Below are 20129 nucleotides of genomic sequence, written 5' to 3' on the forward strand. Positions count from 1 at the left end.
TAGACTACATGCATTTCTCCCCCCCGCTAGTAAGTTTTTAGCAGGCTGGCCAGCAGTTTGAGTCCTGGCTTGCGATGGGTCTGGGGCCTGTACCCACTGCAGCTCTTCATTTAAAGTGTTATTAGGAGGTAGGTGGACAGGCAGCCCGTCTGAGTTCCAGCTCACACTGGGTCCAGGAGCTCAGACACCCCACCCCCCCAAACAGGTGCTGCTGCCACCCCTATCTCAGAGATGGCAGTGTGGGGTGACGGACAGCCAGTCCACAGGGGGCAGCTGGTTTTTCAGCTAGCTCCCCTCAAGCACCAGCTCCTGCCTGATAACAGACAGCAGCCCGGAGTGGCAGGGGACTCCTCTGGAGTAGGGGTGAAGCACACTGGCTGCTAGCCCTGTCCCCGAGGACTATAGTATAGTCAAATAACTGATAAGAATTCATGAGGTTACTTGACTATTCGATTAACCAATATTGAACATCCCTAGCTCTGATAAGGGTTTCCACTTGCAAAGCTCAGTCTGTTTAAAACTGTTTACTGCTGCTATTCCAAATTCATTCTATGCTCTTAAAAAAAAATACCATGTATTAGGGACCCAGGATGATAAAATTATGTTCTTGTTTAGGCACCAAGCATTAATATCTATGACATCATAAAGTGACTAAAATATGTATTTGAAAACTGCGAATGGATATTGATAGTGGTCACTTTGATTAACTTTGAATATTAAATGTCAGATCTCACACAGGCTGAATGCCCATTTTAAATCCAAACTAAATACTAACTATGCTAATGAAAGTATAATTAATATTTAAGTCTATTTAATAGCAAATTGGACTGATTCTTCCAATTGCAGAGTGATTTGCTGCAAAACTAAATTCATTTGCTTTACATTTTTATTACCTTTTATTAAATGTTCCCTCATGTTCTTTTCATTTTAAATAGAAGCCACTGGTACTACTTTGTGTGTCTTTGTGGGAGAGGACCTGAGATGGGAGTTTCATAGCTCCATATTATTCAAGCATATGTTCCTGTAACTGCAGATGACTGGAGATATTTGGTTGAGGTTTTTTTGTCTTGGTACCAACTCACCTGATCTTAACCAAAGGTGAACTTTGAAGTTTCATCATAAAAAGGAAAAGTTAAACTATGACTAATATGGGCAGAGCTGGGCACCCACTAAGTATGTAGAGGGATACAGGAGGACAGGCTGGGAAGTTTTTAAACCGATGTTCCTGTGATACTTGTTTGAAAACTAGTATACCTCACAGTTGAAGAGTATACCATATGTTGGTTTTCATTGCCTTATGTCTCTTCTTTCTGCTGGTCTCTGTTGGTTTCTGCATGAACAGGGCTAGTACAGGAAGCCTAGCACCAACAGGAAATGATAATCATTCTTTTGTTTGATAATTATAGTGTTCAGTGCTTTATGTCACCATTAAAATTAACTCAGGATTTATAATAGCTTTTGCAAACAGGTATTCATCTATCAATTATGAATTATTTCCATCTAGTACTTGAAAAAGTATGTGTTCTTCAGCATTACTACATGGATTGCAATTCTTTTGGGCATGGCCTCTTGCATTCCAAGTACATTACACATTGTTAAGCCTGTCTTTGTCATTACTCCAGGAATAAATGTTTCCTTCTTCAGTACCAGTCACAGCATATTATTGGAAATTAGTGAAGTATCTGTAAAGGAAGCTGACTCCTTTCTCAAAAGTACACTGCTTAACAATAAAGAGAGAGCTTCCTTCATCTCATTTGAAGCTTTGTGTGGTCAAACATATTAAAATGGCTAATGATACCAAAATATACTCTTAGGAATACAATTACTGCATGCTGATTCAGCACTGTGTAGGGGAGGGGACTAGTACAGATTAATTTGCAGAGCTGTAAAATCTTAACTCAGGCTATAGTACTCTGTTTTGCAATTCCTTTATACTAAATAAGGCTGTAGAGGTGGGTAATTAGCCAATCATGTAATCACTACAATGTGTCAACTACACAATTAGTTGATAAGGGAAAGTGCACAGTCCCAGCTCTCACAGGGTCCAGCTACCCCTGCTGTGGCTCTGCTGTTTAAATGTAGTAGAAGTTAGGCACCGCAGGCAGCCCAGGTGTGAGTCGGGTCAGAGCAAGCCCAGCTCAGTCCTGCTCTAGGGATGTTAAATTTAGATCAATGGGCTTATCGATAAAGGCATCTTCCCTTTTGAAGTGTAGCCCCAGGGCTGTTGCTAGGCTTCCAAGGTGAAAGCACTGTGCAAGTGGGGGACTCAAGCAGTCCCCCACTAGCCCTGTGCTCCCCACAACATTTCAAAACAGCTGCGCTGCATGAAGTCCAGGGTCATCGGGGAAGTCTCCAGCTGACCCTGGGCTCCACATGGCGCTACTGCGTTTAAGCATCCCTTCCTCTTCCTCCATTTGCTTATAAGTCAACTTTCACATCCCTACCTGCTGCAGCTTTGCATTTAGTAACTATAGTTAAATGCAGAGCCACAGTGGACCCAGCTTATCGGGTAGCTGACTATTTGACTACATCCCTAATACTAAAAGGACAAAGCTTGAGACAAAACAGGAAAAGTCATCTTAGTACTTTATCCCAGTGTGCTGTTTTTAACTAACATATGGACCCTTTCCTTTAAAACAGAACCTTCTGAAAATGAATAATTTTCAGCTATCATACTGTAAATTGGTTTAGAGAAAAGGCACACAATTTGTTACCTTTAAAAATGGGGTGACTAAAGTACCTTTGAAGGAAAGTATTTGTGGAGCTCTACGAAATATTTATTCTTCACTAATCCAAAACTGTGCTAGGATGCTTATGCTGTGATGAAACTTTGGATAGCTGATTACATTGAAAAAATATTAAAGAAATTAATGTTAAAGCCATGCATTAAAATTTAGGAAATACCAAAGTTAAGGCTGCCCATGCAATTTTAATTTAGTTTCCTTCTGTATATGTACGGTTGCCACAGTCTTCAGTTACATGATGTATTTTTCTCCTCTGCAGTTGAACCTGTCTCCTTCTCCATGTTGTCTGGGCACTAGCAGGAGCAGTGAGAGTGCAGGTGGGACAGTGTTAATACTCCCTGTTCCAGTGCTTGGTGTCGTCCTGGCCCCCAGCATCCAGGAGCAGCAATTGCAGTGCCCGAGAAGGATATTCTCTGTGGTTCTGAGATGGGGCATGCTCAGTCATATTATAGGGATTGGTACTTTTTAGCAGGGGTGGGCAATAATTTTTGGTCTCCTTTATAGCAAGGGTAGGACCTAATCCTGAAGGGGCAGGGCCAGAATGCTTCTGGGCTTCCCCACCCCCAGACCATAATTGATCTGGGGGTGGAGGGAGCCCCTTTGCCCCCCTCCCTTCCCACTAGGCACTCATGCCCCTAGTAGGGTGGGAAGAGGCTTCACACGCTCCCCATGATGGGCCTGGGGAAGCACAGGAAGCCTCTTCCCACCCTGTGAGGAGCATGTGGCACTTTGAACTGCTGCATACTCATCGCAGGGCCGGGACAGGGCAAAGGAAGCTTCGCAAAGCTCCCCCTCCCCCAGGCTCTGATGGGCGGCCCTGCCACTCCCCTGCCTCCAGGCCAATCAGAGCTTGGGGAGGATGTGATGTCTCCTCCCACCCTAATTGGCCTGGGGCCGAGGGAGCAGCAGGCCAGATCAACCCGCTTGGAGGGCTGGATCTGGCCCACAGATGCTTTTTTGCCCACCCCTGCTTTATAGAGTGTCTGCATTGTGCGGTTAGCATGCAGCTCCTGTGAAAGAATGGAGTGTTCTCATTGTAGCTAAAAATCTTCAGGGAATTTAACTACCGAATTCTAACAAGTATCTGCTGAGCATTTGTGAACTGAAGTTTTTCTTTTCCAAAGGCTTATCACTTGGCAAAATTTGGTCAACTCTTCACAAGGTTAGCAAAAGTCTTCCAGGACTGCAGGGGAGCCCCCTGCTAAATTTTGAGTACCTGCTTCAAAAGTTTAAAGGCTCTAGAGCTTCTTAATGAAATGGTTAATAGTAATTAATAATAGAAACTTGTATTTAATATTGTTTCCCTTATCTTATTTTTCAAAATGACTGAATTCTTATAGTTTTGAAACTTTTCCAAAAGAGTCTTAGACACACATTCTGCATGGAAATCTTCAGATTTATCAGTTTGTCTGGCAAAGTTGTAAGCATTTATTTGAAAGTTAGGTATCATAATGTGATGTTTCAGGCAAATTTGACCATCAGAGGCACTGCCTTGCCTATATCACCTATAATTAGTTTAGAATTTTTTAAACTGTATTTGAGACCAAATTTTGTATTCCCTGTACCAAGGTGAAAAGTTAAGTTATAGTAGAATGAAGATAAACTGCTTCTCCAGAAATCTAGGTTGTCATTGAATAAAATAAATATCAGATGTTCCATGTTAAGAAAATAAGAGTGAGTCCTGGTTCCAGAGTATGGTGAAGCTATTGTTGACTTAAGTTTGGTCAGGGCCAGGCCTGAAAGGCTAAATTTAGTTAATCCAGACATGTTAACTAGATGAATTGTTAGGTGTGCCCTTTCTCCAATCATTTTATGCTGCAGTAGATATTTGCATAATTAACACCACAAGTACATAATTAAAACATGTATATTTAAATCTCAGTTTCATAGGAACAATTGTTTAATTTCATATTAGTATTGTGGCAGTAAAGAAAGATCTTGGGGGAGAGACTGGGTTTAAGAACAGCCCTTCATGTGAGACAGATGTATGTGCATAATACTTTTAATGCATTTTGGTGAAGAGCATTTATTGAACAGATGTTCAATCTGAAGTTCACCACTTGGGCTGGCAAGGATCACAAGTAACCTCCTTATAAGAAACTCTTAGGCTGTGTCTAGACTGGCAAGTTTTTCCCAGAAAAAACTTGCCAGCTGTCTACACTGGCCACTTGAATTTCCGGAAAAGCACTGACTATCTCATGTAAGATCATCAGTGCTTTTCTGGAAATACTATGCTGCTCCCGTTTGGGCAAAAGTCTTTTTCCGAAAGACTTTTGCGTAAAAGGGCCAGTGTAAACAGCACAGTAGTGTTTTCTGCAAAAAAGCCCCGATCGCGAAAATGGCGATCAGGGCTCTTTTGCGGAAAACTGCATCTAGATTGGCCACGGACGCTTTTCCGCAAAAAGTGCTTTTGCGGAAAAGCATCCTGCCAATCTAGACATGCTTTTCCGAAAATGCTTTTAACGTAAAACTTTTCTGTTAAAAGCATTTTCAAAAAATCATGCCAGTGTAGACGTAGCCCTAGAGCTTTCATGGTGGAGTTGAAATGGCTACCGTCCCTTTCCAAGCATGTTAAAATCCTGTTCTTAGAGTCTGTACTGAGAGGGCTTTTTTTGGTTGCTTTGTTTTCATGTATGGGATTGGGATGGTCCAGGAAGCAAAGGAGCTTTGGATTTGGCACAGAAAACTTTTGCCAGAAGTAGAGGAGAGGCATTGGTACCACTCCAAGTCTCACTTCTAAGAGGTTAGAAGTAGCAATTCTAGAAGGGAATCAGCATTGAAGACTTGAGTGAACAGTTAAATGCCAGGGTTGAATATTTGTTTCTGGGGCTGCCTGATGCCAAGGGAAACAGTGTTCCTCAGTGAGGCAACTAATTTCTGTTCCACACTTCATTCCAAAGAGAATACAAGTGGAACATTGTGTCTACTGCTCCCTGTCTCGGGCTGTTTTCTGTTCACCCAAGAGGGAACTCACTGCCAGATCCCCCCTTGTCTCTGTGATGAGTTGGAATTCAGGTCTAAGGGATCTGCAAGTCATCCCCCTGAAGCCTTTCTACTACTACAACTTATAACTAGGGATGTAAAAGCAGAGTAGTTTAGTTGATAACACAAGTTTCCCCCCCTCTCCCTGCTGCCTATATATGAGAGGCAGGAGGGTGGGGGAGCAGGAGCCAGTGCTGGGGGGCGGGGGGGGGGGAGGGAAGCTGGCCTATTAGAGGCAGCAGAGGGATGGGGGGGGGGGGTGAACCACACCAGGGGAGGCAGCTCTGACAGAAGCCCCTGTCCGCAGTCAGCAGCCGTGGACAGGGGCTGCTGGACCCAGTGAGAGCCTGGACTACTGAGCAAGCCTGGTTCAGTCCCAGCTTGTGCTGGGTCCATGAGCTACCCCCGCTGCATCTCCACAGTTTAAATGTAGTAGGAACCAGGCTGCCTGTGCACCCAACTCTTGCTAAATTTAAACAGCAGAGCCGCAGCAGGGGTAGCTTCTTTAGAACTCCTTCCCTTATTGACTAAATGTGTAGTTGATGCAATTTGTATTGACTACATGATTACTCAGTTACCTACCTCTTAACATCCTTACTTGTAAGACATAGATTATACATCACACCCACCCACCCTGCACCAAAAACCCTTAAATAAAAAGGACAGATAATGACCACAACAAAAACCCATATCCCAAACAGAATTTTTCCACACACCCCACCAAAAGATATAGGAGCCACAGTATCCATTAGCAACTTCACTATTGGCCATATGCAGAAGATGCTTAGATACTAAGGAGATGGTGGATAGTGTGAAACCTTAAAGTAGATAGGAACAGTATGTGAGACAAAAATAAAGGTTTTTAATTTCATTGGAGTCCTTTGGATCTCAGCCTTAGTTTTTGAATGTGTTTGTATTATAGTAAAAGTACGTACTTGTTTATCTGTGGTATAACTAATTACCACAGTTGACCACCAATTGTATGTTACTCACTTTCTTGGTTACCTTGGGTATGTCTAGGCTACATAGTTTTGTCGACGGAGCCCTGTAGATTTATTTACTAAACCTAGGCAAATGAAGTGGCGATTTAAATAATTGCCATTTCATTTACATCAAAATGGCCGCCACGCTGTGCCAATCAGCTGTTTGGCAGCACAGTGGGGCACTCTTGACGCGCCGCGGTCAACAAGGGAAGCCTTTGTCGACCGCTCCGGTATGCCTCATTTCACGACTGGCTTATAAGTGAACCTACTCATGAATTTAAAAATAGTAGTATACTTCTGTGTAATGTTCATCATTCAGTGTCTCCATTTAAGGAATGGTGTCCCTAGCCTCTGTTTGTCAGAGGGTGGAGATGGATGGCAGGAGAGAGATCGCTTGATCATTCCCTCTGGGACACCTGGCATTGGCCACTGTTAGTAGACAGGGTACTGGGCTGGATAGTCCTTTGGGCTGACACAGTATGGCCATTCTTATGACCAGGGCTTGATAAGCAGCAGCGACAATGTGCTGATCGTGCTGCGGCGCCATGCTGGGCTAAAATCTACTCGCCATGGGCGAGTAGATTGCTCTAATTGTCGAGCCCTGCTTATGACACATTTAACTTCTTAATTCAGTTCTTAGTGTATAGATGTCTTTAGGGATGTTAAGTATCAGTTAATTGAACAGTCAAGTACCCATATGAATTCTTATTGGGTAGTTGCCTATTCTGTAGTCCCCGGGGGTGGGCCCAGCAGCCAGTGCACTTCAGCCTTACTCCACAGGAGCCCCCTGCCACTCTGTGCTGCTGCCTTTGTATCAGAAGCAGCAGCACAGAGTGGCAGGTGGGAGCTGGTCAGCGAGGTGAGCCAGTTTAAAAGCCAGCTCCCCTCACAGACTAGCTGCCTGTCACCCAGTGCTGCTACCTCTGATAGAGACAACAGCCCCTCTCTGGGGGCTGTCTGAGCTCCTGGAACTGAGCCAAGCTGCCTGCCCACCCAGGTCCTAATATACTTTAAATGAAGAGTCATAGCAGGGGCAGCTCCCAGACTCAGATTGAGCCCGGCTGCTGGCCAGTCTCCTAAAAAAAGGACTGGCAGGGGCAAGAGAGAGAAATGCATGTAATCTATAGAATTAACCTATAAGCTTTTGCTTATCTGTTAGTTGACTATACTATTACATCCCTAATGTCATTACCAGAATTAATGTCATTAACAGTTCACGGTAAAGGAATGAATGAACATAGATTCAATTAACATTGTTCTTGAATAAGACCTTAAGGCTATGTCTACACTGCAAGCGTCTTTCAAAAAAGAGGCTTTTTCGAATGATACTTTCGAAAAAGCCTCTTTTGAAAAAGAGCATCTCAACTAACTTTTTTCGAAAGAGCACCCAGGCAGTCTAGATGCTCTTTCAAAAAAAAAAAAAAAAAAAAAAAAAAAAAAAAAAGCCTTTTTTTGAAAGAGCACTTTCGAAAAAAGGCGTTCCTCGTAAAACGAGGTTTTCCGCGGTTAAAAAAAACCTGCCACGTTCTTTCGATTTACTTTCGAAAGAACATGGCATCAGTCTAAACACAGGAAGTTTTCAAAAAAAGGCCACTTTTTTCGAAAAAAACCTGTTGTCTAGATGCACCCTAAGTGTCTTCCTGATCTGTGGTTTAAGACGACTAAGGCTACCCACTTAATATACATGATCATGGCTAAAGTCTAATATGGTTAGTAATAGGTAACTTGTCTTCAGTGAGCAAAAGTAAGGTCTCAATCTATTTCCATACCAAACCCATTTTTACTCTTCAGCCTCACAACATTGTGATCTTTTAGGAATGCTTGGAAGTGTTTATTCTCTTCATTAACATCATAAGAATAGGTAGATTTACAGATGAACTCATTGTTATTGCACTATAATTAGAATATATCTTACCTGAAATTACTTTAGCTATATGATATAAGAGGTGGATGGAATTAATTCATAAGAAGCATTTTTTAACTCAACTGATGAATAGTTGCTAATTGGTTGGTTCATAAAAGATTTGACAGTTCAGTTTTTTTTTTTTAAAGAAAATTAATGCAAAGCTTCATGATGGGGTATGTCATCACTGTAAGGAGGTCTTGGAGTGGCGTGTAAAATTCAACAAATATAAACCACTGTCAAAGCCGAAGAAATGGTGAGTAAGCCAATACTTCACTGCTAATCACTGTGATTTTAAATTTTTAGAGTGTATTACTATTTTTGGAAATTTCATGTAATGAAAGAGGTGATGTAATGCCTTTTATTGAGCTCCAAATTCTGTAGTCTAAAGTTTGAGAGAATTTACAACATCGGTGCTGACTTTTGTTTTTGTTGGGGGGTGTCCTTCTCCCAAGGCCCCACCCCCACTCTGCTGCCAAGGTCCCATCGCTATATCTTTTCCCACCCTCTCACTGTTCCATCTCCCAGTTCCCTTCCCCTCCCAAATTGAGAAGCTGCTCACCTCTCCCTAGCTTCAGACCCCTGGAGCCAGCCAACCTTGGAGACCTGTAGTTAGTCTAGATGGAGTTTCATCTTTTTAAGCATCTCCATGAGGGCCAAAACAAAGTGCAGTCCTACAGCATGTTGTTAATAGATTTTGTATTTGTTTAATTTAGTTACTTAGTATGATAAGTAACAACACAGATAAGTCAGGGATATAAGAGTTTAACTGGTTAACTGATAAGCTGATGCTTGTCAGTTACTGTTGACTGTTAAACTGGTGGGACTGCTGGTAGGCCCACAGGGCTGCCAGGGCTCCTGACCCTGTGGGACCTTGGTTAACCATGTAACCATTTTTATAGGTTACCATTCTTAATATTTGTATTCATTTTTACATCCCTAAAAGCACTGCTTTTTAGCATGTATTTTAGGAAGCTTAGAGATCATGCATTGTGACACTTTGGGGATCATGTCTGTGTCCAAATATGAATGCCTCTGTTTTATAACATTTACCTGTAACCTTCAGAATGGATTTAACTTTCATATTTGTATGGGAAAAAACAGACTGTCTGGAAACTAAACCGTGGCCATCAACACCGCTTGCCTCTAACTTTCATGTGGAACTAGATTTGATTTCTGACAACTTGTTGCCAGAAATCCCATACCAGGATTTTGCAGGCTGGAAATGCCCACCAAAATGACAGGACCTAAGAAAAATTGTCACTTTCTAAAATTGACATGCCCTTCAAACAAGGGGAGTCATGTCATTGCCTGAAGTTTCAGCAGAAAGAATGGGGGCAGGGAGTCCTGGCATCCTTTAAGGCCATGAACAAACCTAGGGACTCACAACAAGAATAAAACCACTCAAGGGGACTGTATTCAGAAGCTTTGTTTTCCTTAGCTCTAACTCCTGTGCTGTCTGGGTTAGAGATGTGAATGACTAGTTGACCATCTGATAAGCAAATGCTTATTGGATAGTTGACTAATTGGTTCCTCCCCGCCCCCCTCCCCCATTGCTGCCTCTATCAGAAAGAGGCAGTGGGGTGAGGGAGGAGGGGAGGAAGGAGTGCTTCAAAGCAGCAGCACCACATGGAGCCTGGAGCCAGACCCCGTGCTCTACACGGTGCTGCTGCTTTGAAATGCCACAAGCAGCCCAGGGCCAGCACCACGTGGAGCCTTTGGTCAGCTGGGAACTCCACCGGCCCTGTTCACCGCTGCCGCTTTGAAACACCATGTGCAGCCCAGAGCCAGTGGGAGACTTCGAGTCCCACACTGACCCTGTGCTCCCCGCAGCGCTTCTGCCTTTAAAGAGTAGCAAGGCGGAAGCGCCCTTATCGACTAATCAAAATTTTACAGCCCTAGTCTGGGTAAAGTGCTTTTGTATGTGTACTTTGTATATTTGCGGAATTGCAAAGGAACTTATATTCCTTGCTTCTGTGTCATGTGGTTCCCAGAGAATTAAACTATAATCCAGAATGCCTGTGGAAAACTACATAAGCTACTGAGATGTCCTGGGAGGTTCAGAATGGTCCTCAGAGTAGAGGAAATTTGGGATTTTGCAGTCTTCATGCCAAAGATTAGTACCCAACACTAAATCTGCTTAGCTGCCCACCCTTTTGACACCAGCCATAGCAGCCAGCAGAGAAAGCTGCCTGTATGTCTCTGCTAGCCCCAGTCTGGCTCCATCTGCCCTAAAAAAAGACTCCCCTGTTTGAAGTCTGAACCAGGCTGAGAGCTGAAGCCATCAGATATTAGGAAAACTGCTTCCAGCCAAACAGATGATACAGGATTTTGTATTAAAGAGCTGATTGGCCAGATGGAGAAAGCTGACTGGCTGCAGCATCTGGAATCAGCTGACAAGACTGCCTTTGCATTAATTGATTGGCTGCCAACAGCTGATTCTCCATAGATGCTAAGCACCCACTTCTCCCGCCCCCCCCTCCCTCCCCCCGTGCAGGTACAACTGCAGGATTGGGCCAAAATCTATATGTACTCTATTAGTTAAAATTACATATGTACTAGGGATGATATCGCATAGGACAGTGTTTCCCAATTTAATTTGGCTACAGAACCCTTTTAATCTTAAAAGAATTTCAAGGAACCCTTAAGATTGCCAGGGTAATTTGTCAAGCAAAAGCCCTGTTGGAATTGGTAGAGTTAAAAAAAAAAAAAAAGCCGTAAAATAGTTTGGAAGAAGGGCAGGGAAGTGCTGCGTTCTCACGGAACCCTGACTTTAGTTTCATGGAACCCCGCGGAGCACCAGTTGGGAAACACTGCTGTAGTAGATTTACTGATACACAAAAGCTTATAGGTTAAATTCCCCCGCACTCTCCCCCCCAGTAAATTTTTTAGCAGGCTGGCCAACAGCCCGGCTCAGTTCTGGCTCATTCCAGGTCCAGGAACTCACCATCCTCCCACCCCACACATGGACTGCTGCCACCTCATGCTGCTGCTTCTGAATCAGAGGCAGCAGTGCAGGGTGACAGGCAGCCAGTCAGCGAGGCGACCTAGTTTTTAAACTGGCTCCATTCACGGCCCAGCTCCCGCCTGGCATCCTGCGCTGCTGCCTCTGGGGCTTCTTGGGAGCGGGACAGGAGCGCATTGGCTGCTGGTCCCACCCCCAGTAACTATAGAATAGTCGAGTAACTGACAAAACTTAATATATACTGGTTTTATTAACCAGATTAAATGAAATGGATGTTTTAAAAAGATTGTTGGTGGAAGTGAACTGTTTTCTATGTTATTTTGGGGAACATTTAAGATGTTAGTAACTGGGGTGGGGAAGAATGACTGTTTCAAAGGCAGAAAGGAGCATGAGGTGCTCAATTTTTTTTTGATAGAAATTATGCACTCTTGCCTATTGTTCCTTTGAGGGTTAACCCCTTAAGTGTCTGGAACTTTGTGTTTATACTTTGCAACAGCAGTATAAATTCAAGTCTAAACTTAAATAGTGATTACTATTTAGAAATCCAGTTGTAACTAGAAATACAGTTATGAACTATGAAAAAAAACCCTCAGATTTATCTCTATTTTAGATCAGTATTTCCTGTTCATAACTTAAACTGTTGGAAAATACTACCCAACAAAACAGCACGCATGCATGCACACTTTATAATTCCTGTATAGTTACTGTCTTAATTGCAGATTTTGGCAGCTTGTACCATTTAATTTTTGGCGGGTGTTTCTTGGCCATTATGATGTTTTAATTCTGAAATGTTCATAATAGTCTCTTCCTAGAGTTCAAAATACTAAAACCACAGTAAAAATATCAATTGCTTTGCAGTAACTTGAACAACAAAGGACTACTTGGTTACTAAGGCTGCTGGGTATATTTGATCAATTTGGGAAGACAAAACAAAAAAAGAGAACATGAGTTGGCTTTCAAGTTTAACTTAATTTGTAGAACATTCCTAAAATGTGTCAGAATCAAAAATATTCCTGCTTAGAGTCCCTACTAAGCTAGCACTAGCTGTGCTCAGTGATGTGAAGAAGAGATCACCATAAAGGCCATAAATAGTAAACAGGAACAGACCTAGGTTAAAGAGCTAAGTGACTCATCTCTAATTTTTTTCAAAAAGAATTTACTATTCTTAAATTACCTTTAAACAGCAGCTTGAGTGGACTGAATTTTTTTATTTTTTTTTTGTACAGCTCCTACCATCTTGTTCATGCTGTCTTGGTCACTGAATGTTTTCATTAAAAGTGACCTAGTGTTTGTGACAGTTCATCAGTCACAGCTCACTGGTGCTTGCCAGAAGCTGGATGCAAAAGACATTTATAAAATGTAAGCAACGAATCCCATGAAGCTTACATAGTTTCATTCCCAACTTCAAACTCAAACCAAGTTCTTCAGCTTTGCTAAGTTGATCTGTTCTGGTTTTATCAATATAGTTAAAAAAAAGATTTAGGATTGCTTAATTTTGAAACAGCATTTCAAATAAAGATGCAGGGTGTCATATGAGGTACAGTATAACAAACACCAGAGTTACGAACTGACTGGTCAACCACAGGCTTCCTCACTTGGAACCAGAAAAATGCAGTTAGCAGCAGAAAGGAAAAAAGGAAGCACAGCATGGTATAGGGCTAAATTACTAAAAATATAAAGGGAAGTTTTAAAAAAAAGTGACAAGGTAGAGAAGTTTTCTATGCTTTTTCCACTTAGATCAAGATGGTTAACATTTTTCTTCTGCATAGTAAAGTTTCAACACTGCATTAAGTCACTGTTAGAGGGGGTTTTCAAAAGTTTACAACCAATGTTTTGTTCAGAGTTATGAACAACCTCCTTTCCAAAGATATTTGTAATTGAGGTTTTATTGTAGTTTGGAAACCACACAAATAAAAACCAAAGAAAATGTTTCTACAAACAGTTGTTTGGTGTCTGGTGTGTGCTTGCAGTTTATAGTCTGTTCACTTGGGGTGCTGGGGGCTGAGTTTAGCAGCCTGATAGGTAATACTGAGAGCTTCCTGACAAGGCTCTAGCCTGTGATCCCTTTCTCCCTAATCCCTCTAAAACCCTTTAATAAGGGGGCCAGGCTAACTAGGGAATTCAGGCAGCCAGTGAGTGACCTTTGTGTTCTCTGTTGTGGACAAGGTGCTGAGAGAGAGAGTGTGTAATGATGTAAGATAATTTAAAAAAAAATTCCTTTGACTCATTCTGTGGCTAGTTCCATGAAGTCCAACCCTAGAAAGATTGAGCTCATTTAGCAGAGATGGGATATGCAGTCCTCAAAGCCAAAGGAGAAAAGGTCTGTCTAGGATACATATGAATGGAAGGCAAGTAGTAGATATACCCCACTTCTGCCCTCAGAGTAGGCATGCTCTAAAGAGCAAATTTAGGATTCATTTAAGACTATGGTAGTTGCTCTTCTACTTGCTCTGTTGCTGAACTGAGTCAGTGAGAGCAGTTCCCCCTGCAAGACTAAAAGTACCAGTAGTGGCTGATCTGGACAATTGGTTAGTTCCCAAAGCTTTCTTATGGTCTGTCTGGTCTCAGTAGTAGTTTAATTTTAAAAATTATTTTCATTTTGAGAAAGAATTTGGTGCTATAAAAAAAATCACTTTAATTTTTGAAGATAAATAGCCAGCTTGATCCTAACTGGGGATGTTAGGAGGCATATAAATCGGTAATTGTGTAGCCGAGAAAAACAACAGATAAGCTTCTGTGTATTTAAAGGATTTTGAGAATCAGCAGGCAGGCATGCTGGCTCAGTCCTGGCTTGCACTGGGTCCCAACAGCTACCCCCACTGCAGATCTGCATTTAAAGGATTTATAATCTGTTCTGTTAAATGCAGAGGCATGGTGGGGTAGTTGATGGAATGCAGCCAGCATTCCTGCCCATCAACTCTCAAAAGCCTTTAAATGCAGAGCCACAGTGGAGCAGCTGCCAGGAGCTGGTTTGAGCCGGGACTGAGCCAGCATGCCTGCCTGCCAGTCCCCAAGATACTTTTAACTTCAGAGCCACAGGTGGGAAGGGAGTGTGACTAGCCAATAGCAACCAGTAAGCATCTGCTTATTGGTTAATTGTTTAATCAACTACATTATTACATCCCTAATCAAAATCTGAAGTTTGGAGTTCAAATCAGATTCTTTGAAAAAAATTCACTTAAGTGTTTAGAAAACAGTTTGTCAATAACAGGATTACCAGAAACTGAAGCACTCAAACAGTACATGAAGACATATATTGTCAGAGAGTTGTCCTGCTAGGATTCCTGTGCACTTCTGTGTTCTGAGGAGTGTGACATCCATGAATCACTGTCTTTGAAGCAGTGTAGTCTAAAGTAAGGAGAGACTGGGAAGGGAGTTGTGGTAGTAGGGATGTAAGCAACTAGTCGACTACCAATGAGCATATGCTTATCTGGTAGTTGAGTAGTGACTCGACTAGTCACTCCTCCTCCCTCCCTTGCTGCCTCTATCAGATAAGGAGCCTCTGCTGCCTCTATCACTCCTCCTCTCTTTCCCCTCCCTCCTTCTTGCTGCTTCTCTCAGCAGGAGCCTATGCAGAGGGGAGCCAGATCCCAGGACTGTTTTCAGTCTTTGCTCTGTTAACTCTTGCTTTGCTTACTCTTTGAAACTAGCAGTGTGGAATGTGAATGAAAGTTGTGGTTTAAAAATGTTCCCTTACCCCCCCCAACAAGAAGTTAATTACTAGCCCTCCTGGTCCTTCCAAGAACTGAAAGAGTATCTGATGGCTTTGTATCCAGCTTCTTTGGCTTGCTCTGCAAAACCCACTGTATGCTTGAATCCTTCCTGTGCTTTAGGGGCTGAGAAGAGCTGGCTTTCTGGGTGGTATTTTGGGCCTGAATACATTACATCAGAAGTTTCTTCTCGGCTTTTGTCCCAAGAGAACTTTGACTCAAACATTCATGATGTATCATTCAAACTTGAAGGCAGTTCAGGCTAGAGGTCCTCCCTCATTGTGGCAATAGCAGCCAAAATCTCTAAATATTTAGAATGCGGTTTGGAGTAGTATGCTTGTGAGACTCAAGTAATCTTTTGTACATTGAGAAGTTCAAAGAGGTATAATGTGTTTGCTCTACACCTGTAGTTTGCATTTATAAATTGCATATGTCTTAGTTCTATATTCTGCTTGGACTATTCTTGTCTAAGCCAGAGAAATGGGAAAAGTTATTCACTTTTCAAAGCAAGAACCAAATAGCCTGCTCAAGTAAGTGGATATAGAAATCTATGTTCTGCGATTTGTGAATTTAAAATATTTCCTGTTTAGTTCTAGTTTTCTGAAATGGACATTTAAGAAGCTAAAGAGAAATATGATAAAGTCAGTTAATCTCAAACACTGCCAAAGTAGTATTTCATACAGTATTGACACAGAGGACTTTATTAGGGAAAGTCATCTTCTCTCACTTTGGGTCAGTATTAAAGTTTTCCAATAACAGGTCTAATTGTTTCAAGAATCAATTGAATAGTCCAATTCGCTAACTAGCTACAATCATTCTAATGTAGTTTTCCTTCTTTTAATAGTGTGAAGTGTCTCCAAAAGACTGTAAAGGATTCTTACCATATTATTTGTAGACCTTGTGCTTGTGAGTTAGAAGTCTGTGCTAAATGCGGAAAGGAAGAAGAAATTGTTGTTCCGTAAGTACTTCTCTGAAAGTTTGATTATATACTTGCACTAGTTGTAAAGCATGCATTTTCTTAAATAAAGATGTTTGAAATGTCCAATATTCTGTTGTATTTTCAGGGCACATTTCCTTAAGTTAGTATGCACTTTAAATAACTGTGACAAGATTTACTAGAAGACAACAACCTCAGTTCTACAGAAATCAGTGGTGAAACTCCCATTGTCATTAGTGGGAATGAGATTAGACCCAATAAGACTTTTAGTTGCAAAGAGTAAATTACATCTACTTTGAAACTGAACTTCTAATTCCATCTTAGAAAGCTAAGTACCATAAAATATGCACAAGCTGATTTACTGTTTGAATTCAATTTGTCATGTGAGGATTCAGAATTACAGTAAACAGAAAAAACAAATCAAAACAAGGGTTTCTATAACCTTGAATATAGCAATAGCAAGTATGCTATTTAGTGTTTTTATTGCTCGTGCCAGCAGTTTCTCTTTATTGAGCATGATGTATTAACGTGCCGGTATGTGGCTTATGGCCAGCAATAAATAGTTTGAACAAAACTATTCATAGATTTTTTTTCAGGGACTCTCTCTCTACCATTTTATTAGTTTTTCCATTCAGCAAAAAGAGGTTTTTTTAAAAAAAAATTGTTCCCTCCCTCCCCCACCAATGAAGGTGTATCACCCTGCCACTCCTAACTTAATATTTAGGTTCTGAAAGCTTGGCAGATAACTTACATTTTCTTTTAGGATCAGTAAAGGACCAGAGAAGACTGAGGACGAGACTACTGGAAATTGCCAAAGAAGGATCAATAGAAGAGATGAGTCAGAGGAAAGTGATGATCTGGATTTGGACATTGACTTAAATGGCATGGACAATAAGAATCCTGACATGCTGGAGGAAAATTATTAAATATGAAAGTCTGAAATATAAAAACATGAAGTTTGAAAGGGCAGAAGTCTGAAATTGTTCATGTAGAATCCTATATGGAAGGCTAGAGTTCTAGTCAGGAGATTATACAACTGAAGAAAAAAAAAGTCAGTGATAACCTACCTAGTATTTCCACTGTGACAGTTCAGTTGGACATTTGAGTTCTTGACACACAGTAGAAGAGAAACATTTATATTTGAATGAGATTCTGCAATATACAGTCTGAATGTGTCATTTTCTGTGATATAGGAAGTTATGGAGCCTTTCAACCTACAGGCCACTGGTTTTAACAATTATCCTGATTGACACTTATTGTCATGTGGTAAGTGTTCTGTGGTTTGTGCTAAGTGGATTGTCGATCTCAGGCTGAAGTATTATAAATGAATGGCCCTGTCACAAAAAGGAAAGCTAGCTCTACTTTAACAATTTAATGAAGGATTTTAGATACTAAGCTACTTTATTAGACATGCTAAAATAATCCAGAACAGGGTTCTGCGATGTATCGCCACTACCCTCACACTTACTGCTCATTTCTTGTAAGTAGAGAATCTGAACACTTATGGTAGTTCTCATAAGCAACACTTCTTCAGTTGACATCATTAACATGTTAAATGTTAAATGACAAGTTTAAATCCTTTGAAGATTCTCAGTGAGCTGACCACAAACCTATTGTTTTGGTTAGTGTAGTTTCACACAGCTGATCTTTCCTTTGTGAGTTGTATTTTTAATTCTGTTTGCCTTTTGATGTAAAGTGTCCTCTAGTGTCACTCACATGTAACTGCATTTATTTTTCAGCTGCAGAGTTGCCATGGTTGAGCTGTAATCTAGTTCACATGTGTGTTTTTTGTAGGAACAGTCTCTCTGAAATTAAAGCCCATCATTTTCTACGTTATAGAAAAATAACTTTCTAGAACACCTTAATGGGGAAGGCTTAACTAAATCTATTAGAATAAAATAATCCTTTTATTACTTGAATTCAGTAGAACCTTTTGGTAGTGTGATTTGCAACCTGAAATACTGCAAGAAATAAAAACGGTTTTATCTGCTGTGGCAATAGATTGAGGCCAGAAAGGACCACAAGGATGAACCACATGTGACTCTTCGTAGAGTTTCCCAGTTCTAAGGGACCTTGCTTAGAGTGTTCATCTGACCTACCAAAGTGCCATCTCAGATGCCCTGAAATTTGCAGCCAAAGGTTGAATTCCTAAACTACACTTCCCCAAAGTGTGTTTTTTAGCCCATGTGAGGCAATAGGGCTGGCTCCCAGTACACTGGAACTGCTACCCAATTGATCTTTTTATTGTACCAGTTTGAGCACCCGGAGTCAGACTCTAAATGATGAAAAAAATTGCATGCAGGCTGCCAGAGAATGTTGAGCATATGAAGTAGGGATGTAAGCGACTAGTTGACTATTCAGTGAACCTAGGCTTATCAGGTAGTTGAGACACTACTTTACTAGTCGCTTCTCTCTTGCTGCCTCTATGTATATGAAATTCCATTGATTGGGTGATTAGCTGATTAAATGCAATTTAACATCCTTAATATGAAGGTAAGGGATAGGCCAAAAATGGGGTATAAAAATGAAATGTTTTGCATAAAGAGCAGCCATCTTACGAACCAACCTGGTATATGTGGCTAGCCACATTATACTGCATGGAAATATTTCCAACCCTTGTACAATGTTCTCTTGCCTATAGAGTTGCCAACTCTTCAGGATTAGCCTGGAATCTCCAGAAATTAGATACTGTCATGTGATATAATCTCCAGGAATTCATCCAAACAAAATTGGCAACCCTACTTTCCTAACTTTTGTTTACACAGAAAGTAATACCTCCCTGGTCTGGCACCCTTGGATCTTGAGTGGTACAGGACCAGGGAGTTTGCGGGACCAGGGGAGGTCAATGCTCCCCTGATGCTGGCTTCTCTCCTTAGGACTCCCCACCCTGCTGCTGCCCTGCTAATGCTGGCCAGCCGGAGTTACTCCGTGCTGCTGCTGGGGGTTTCCCCACAGCTTCCCTATTGCAGCTAGCCCTGCATGGCCATTGACTGCCATGCTGCTGTGAGGCAGCTCAACCATCCTTCCCTGGGATCTCTGGCCAGGACTGCTGGGTTACCCAGTGGTAGTGGAGCCATTTCCCTGCCAGGGCTTGGGTTCCTGGCCGTCGCCTGGCCTTGCTGATGCTTGGGATTTCCGGTTGGGGCTCCCTGGCCATCCCCTAGGCCCTACTGATGCCAGGGGTTCCCTGGCCCTGCTGCTGCTGGCCCCGCCAGGACTCCCCAGCCCCTCTTTTCCCAGCTGGTTCCCATTCCTGGTCTTTACACAAGCACCACTGCTAACATTGCAGGATTAATTGCCTCATGCAAAATATCACTTGGGGCCTGATTTTACATTGTGTGGAGTGCAAGGGCCAGGTTCATTTGATGGTTTGCATCAGGTCTGGTTAAAGTAGTGCGAAAATTGATTGTACAATTGAACTTAACTCCAGTTGCTGCTATGATGAAGCTGCCCTGTAGTTAATAGGCCTGCAATAAAAACCCATGAGTTTTTAAAATGCACCTACATAAAGTTGTCTTTAAGATGAAGATCTGTGCCGTGTGAAATGCCTTTGAAAATCTGGAGGTTCTAGTTTTATGCCAAAACATGAAACTAATGCCAATTGACTTTACATATCCTATAGTAGGACAAAAAGGAATCTAAAGCACTTAAGACATTAAAATACAGTATTTTCCTGGGGTAAATAAACTTGAGTGCCTGTTTCAGACACATGTATAGTTATGAGGTCTTTGATTCTGAGCTTGGTCAAGAATTTCTAAATGGGCATCTCCATTGACATGAATGGAACTAGGAGAAACGGTAGTTCGGAATAGGAAGCCTAGTCCAAACTACCGGACATTTAAAAATGGCAGCGCCCGGCAACATGCAAATGAAGCCCGGGAAATTCAAATCCCGGGCTTCATTTG

The 20129-nt window shown here is 41.8% G+C and overlaps 1 protein-coding gene and 1 long non-coding RNA gene across 2 annotated transcripts in view; one reads left to right on the top strand and one right to left on the bottom strand.

The window, feature by feature from the left end:
- Positions 1–19751, top strand: part of C6H9orf85 (chromosome 6 C9orf85 homolog) — a 35606-nt gene extending 15855 nt beyond the window's left edge. Inside the window, exons 2-4 of the mRNA XM_075931710.2 lie at positions 8762–8868; positions 16132–16245; positions 16988–19751. Coding sequence (XP_075787825.1) covers positions 8762–8868; positions 16132–16245; positions 16988–17150 — 384 coding nt within the window. The 3' untranslated portion in view covers positions 17151–19751. The remainder of the gene's footprint in view (positions 1–8761; positions 8869–16131; positions 16246–16987) is intronic.
- Positions 1–20129, bottom strand: part of LOC142829839 (uncharacterized) — a 28928-nt gene that overhangs the window by 1744 nt on the left and 7055 nt on the right. The gene's annotated exons all lie outside the window — the stretch shown is intronic.

The sequence above is a fragment of the Pelodiscus sinensis genome, chromosome 6, assembly GCF_052426305.1.
Source record: "Pelodiscus sinensis isolate ZL-2025 chromosome 6, ASM5242630v1, whole genome shotgun sequence".
Lineage (NCBI taxonomy): Eukaryota > Metazoa > Chordata > Testudines > Trionychidae > Pelodiscus > Pelodiscus sinensis.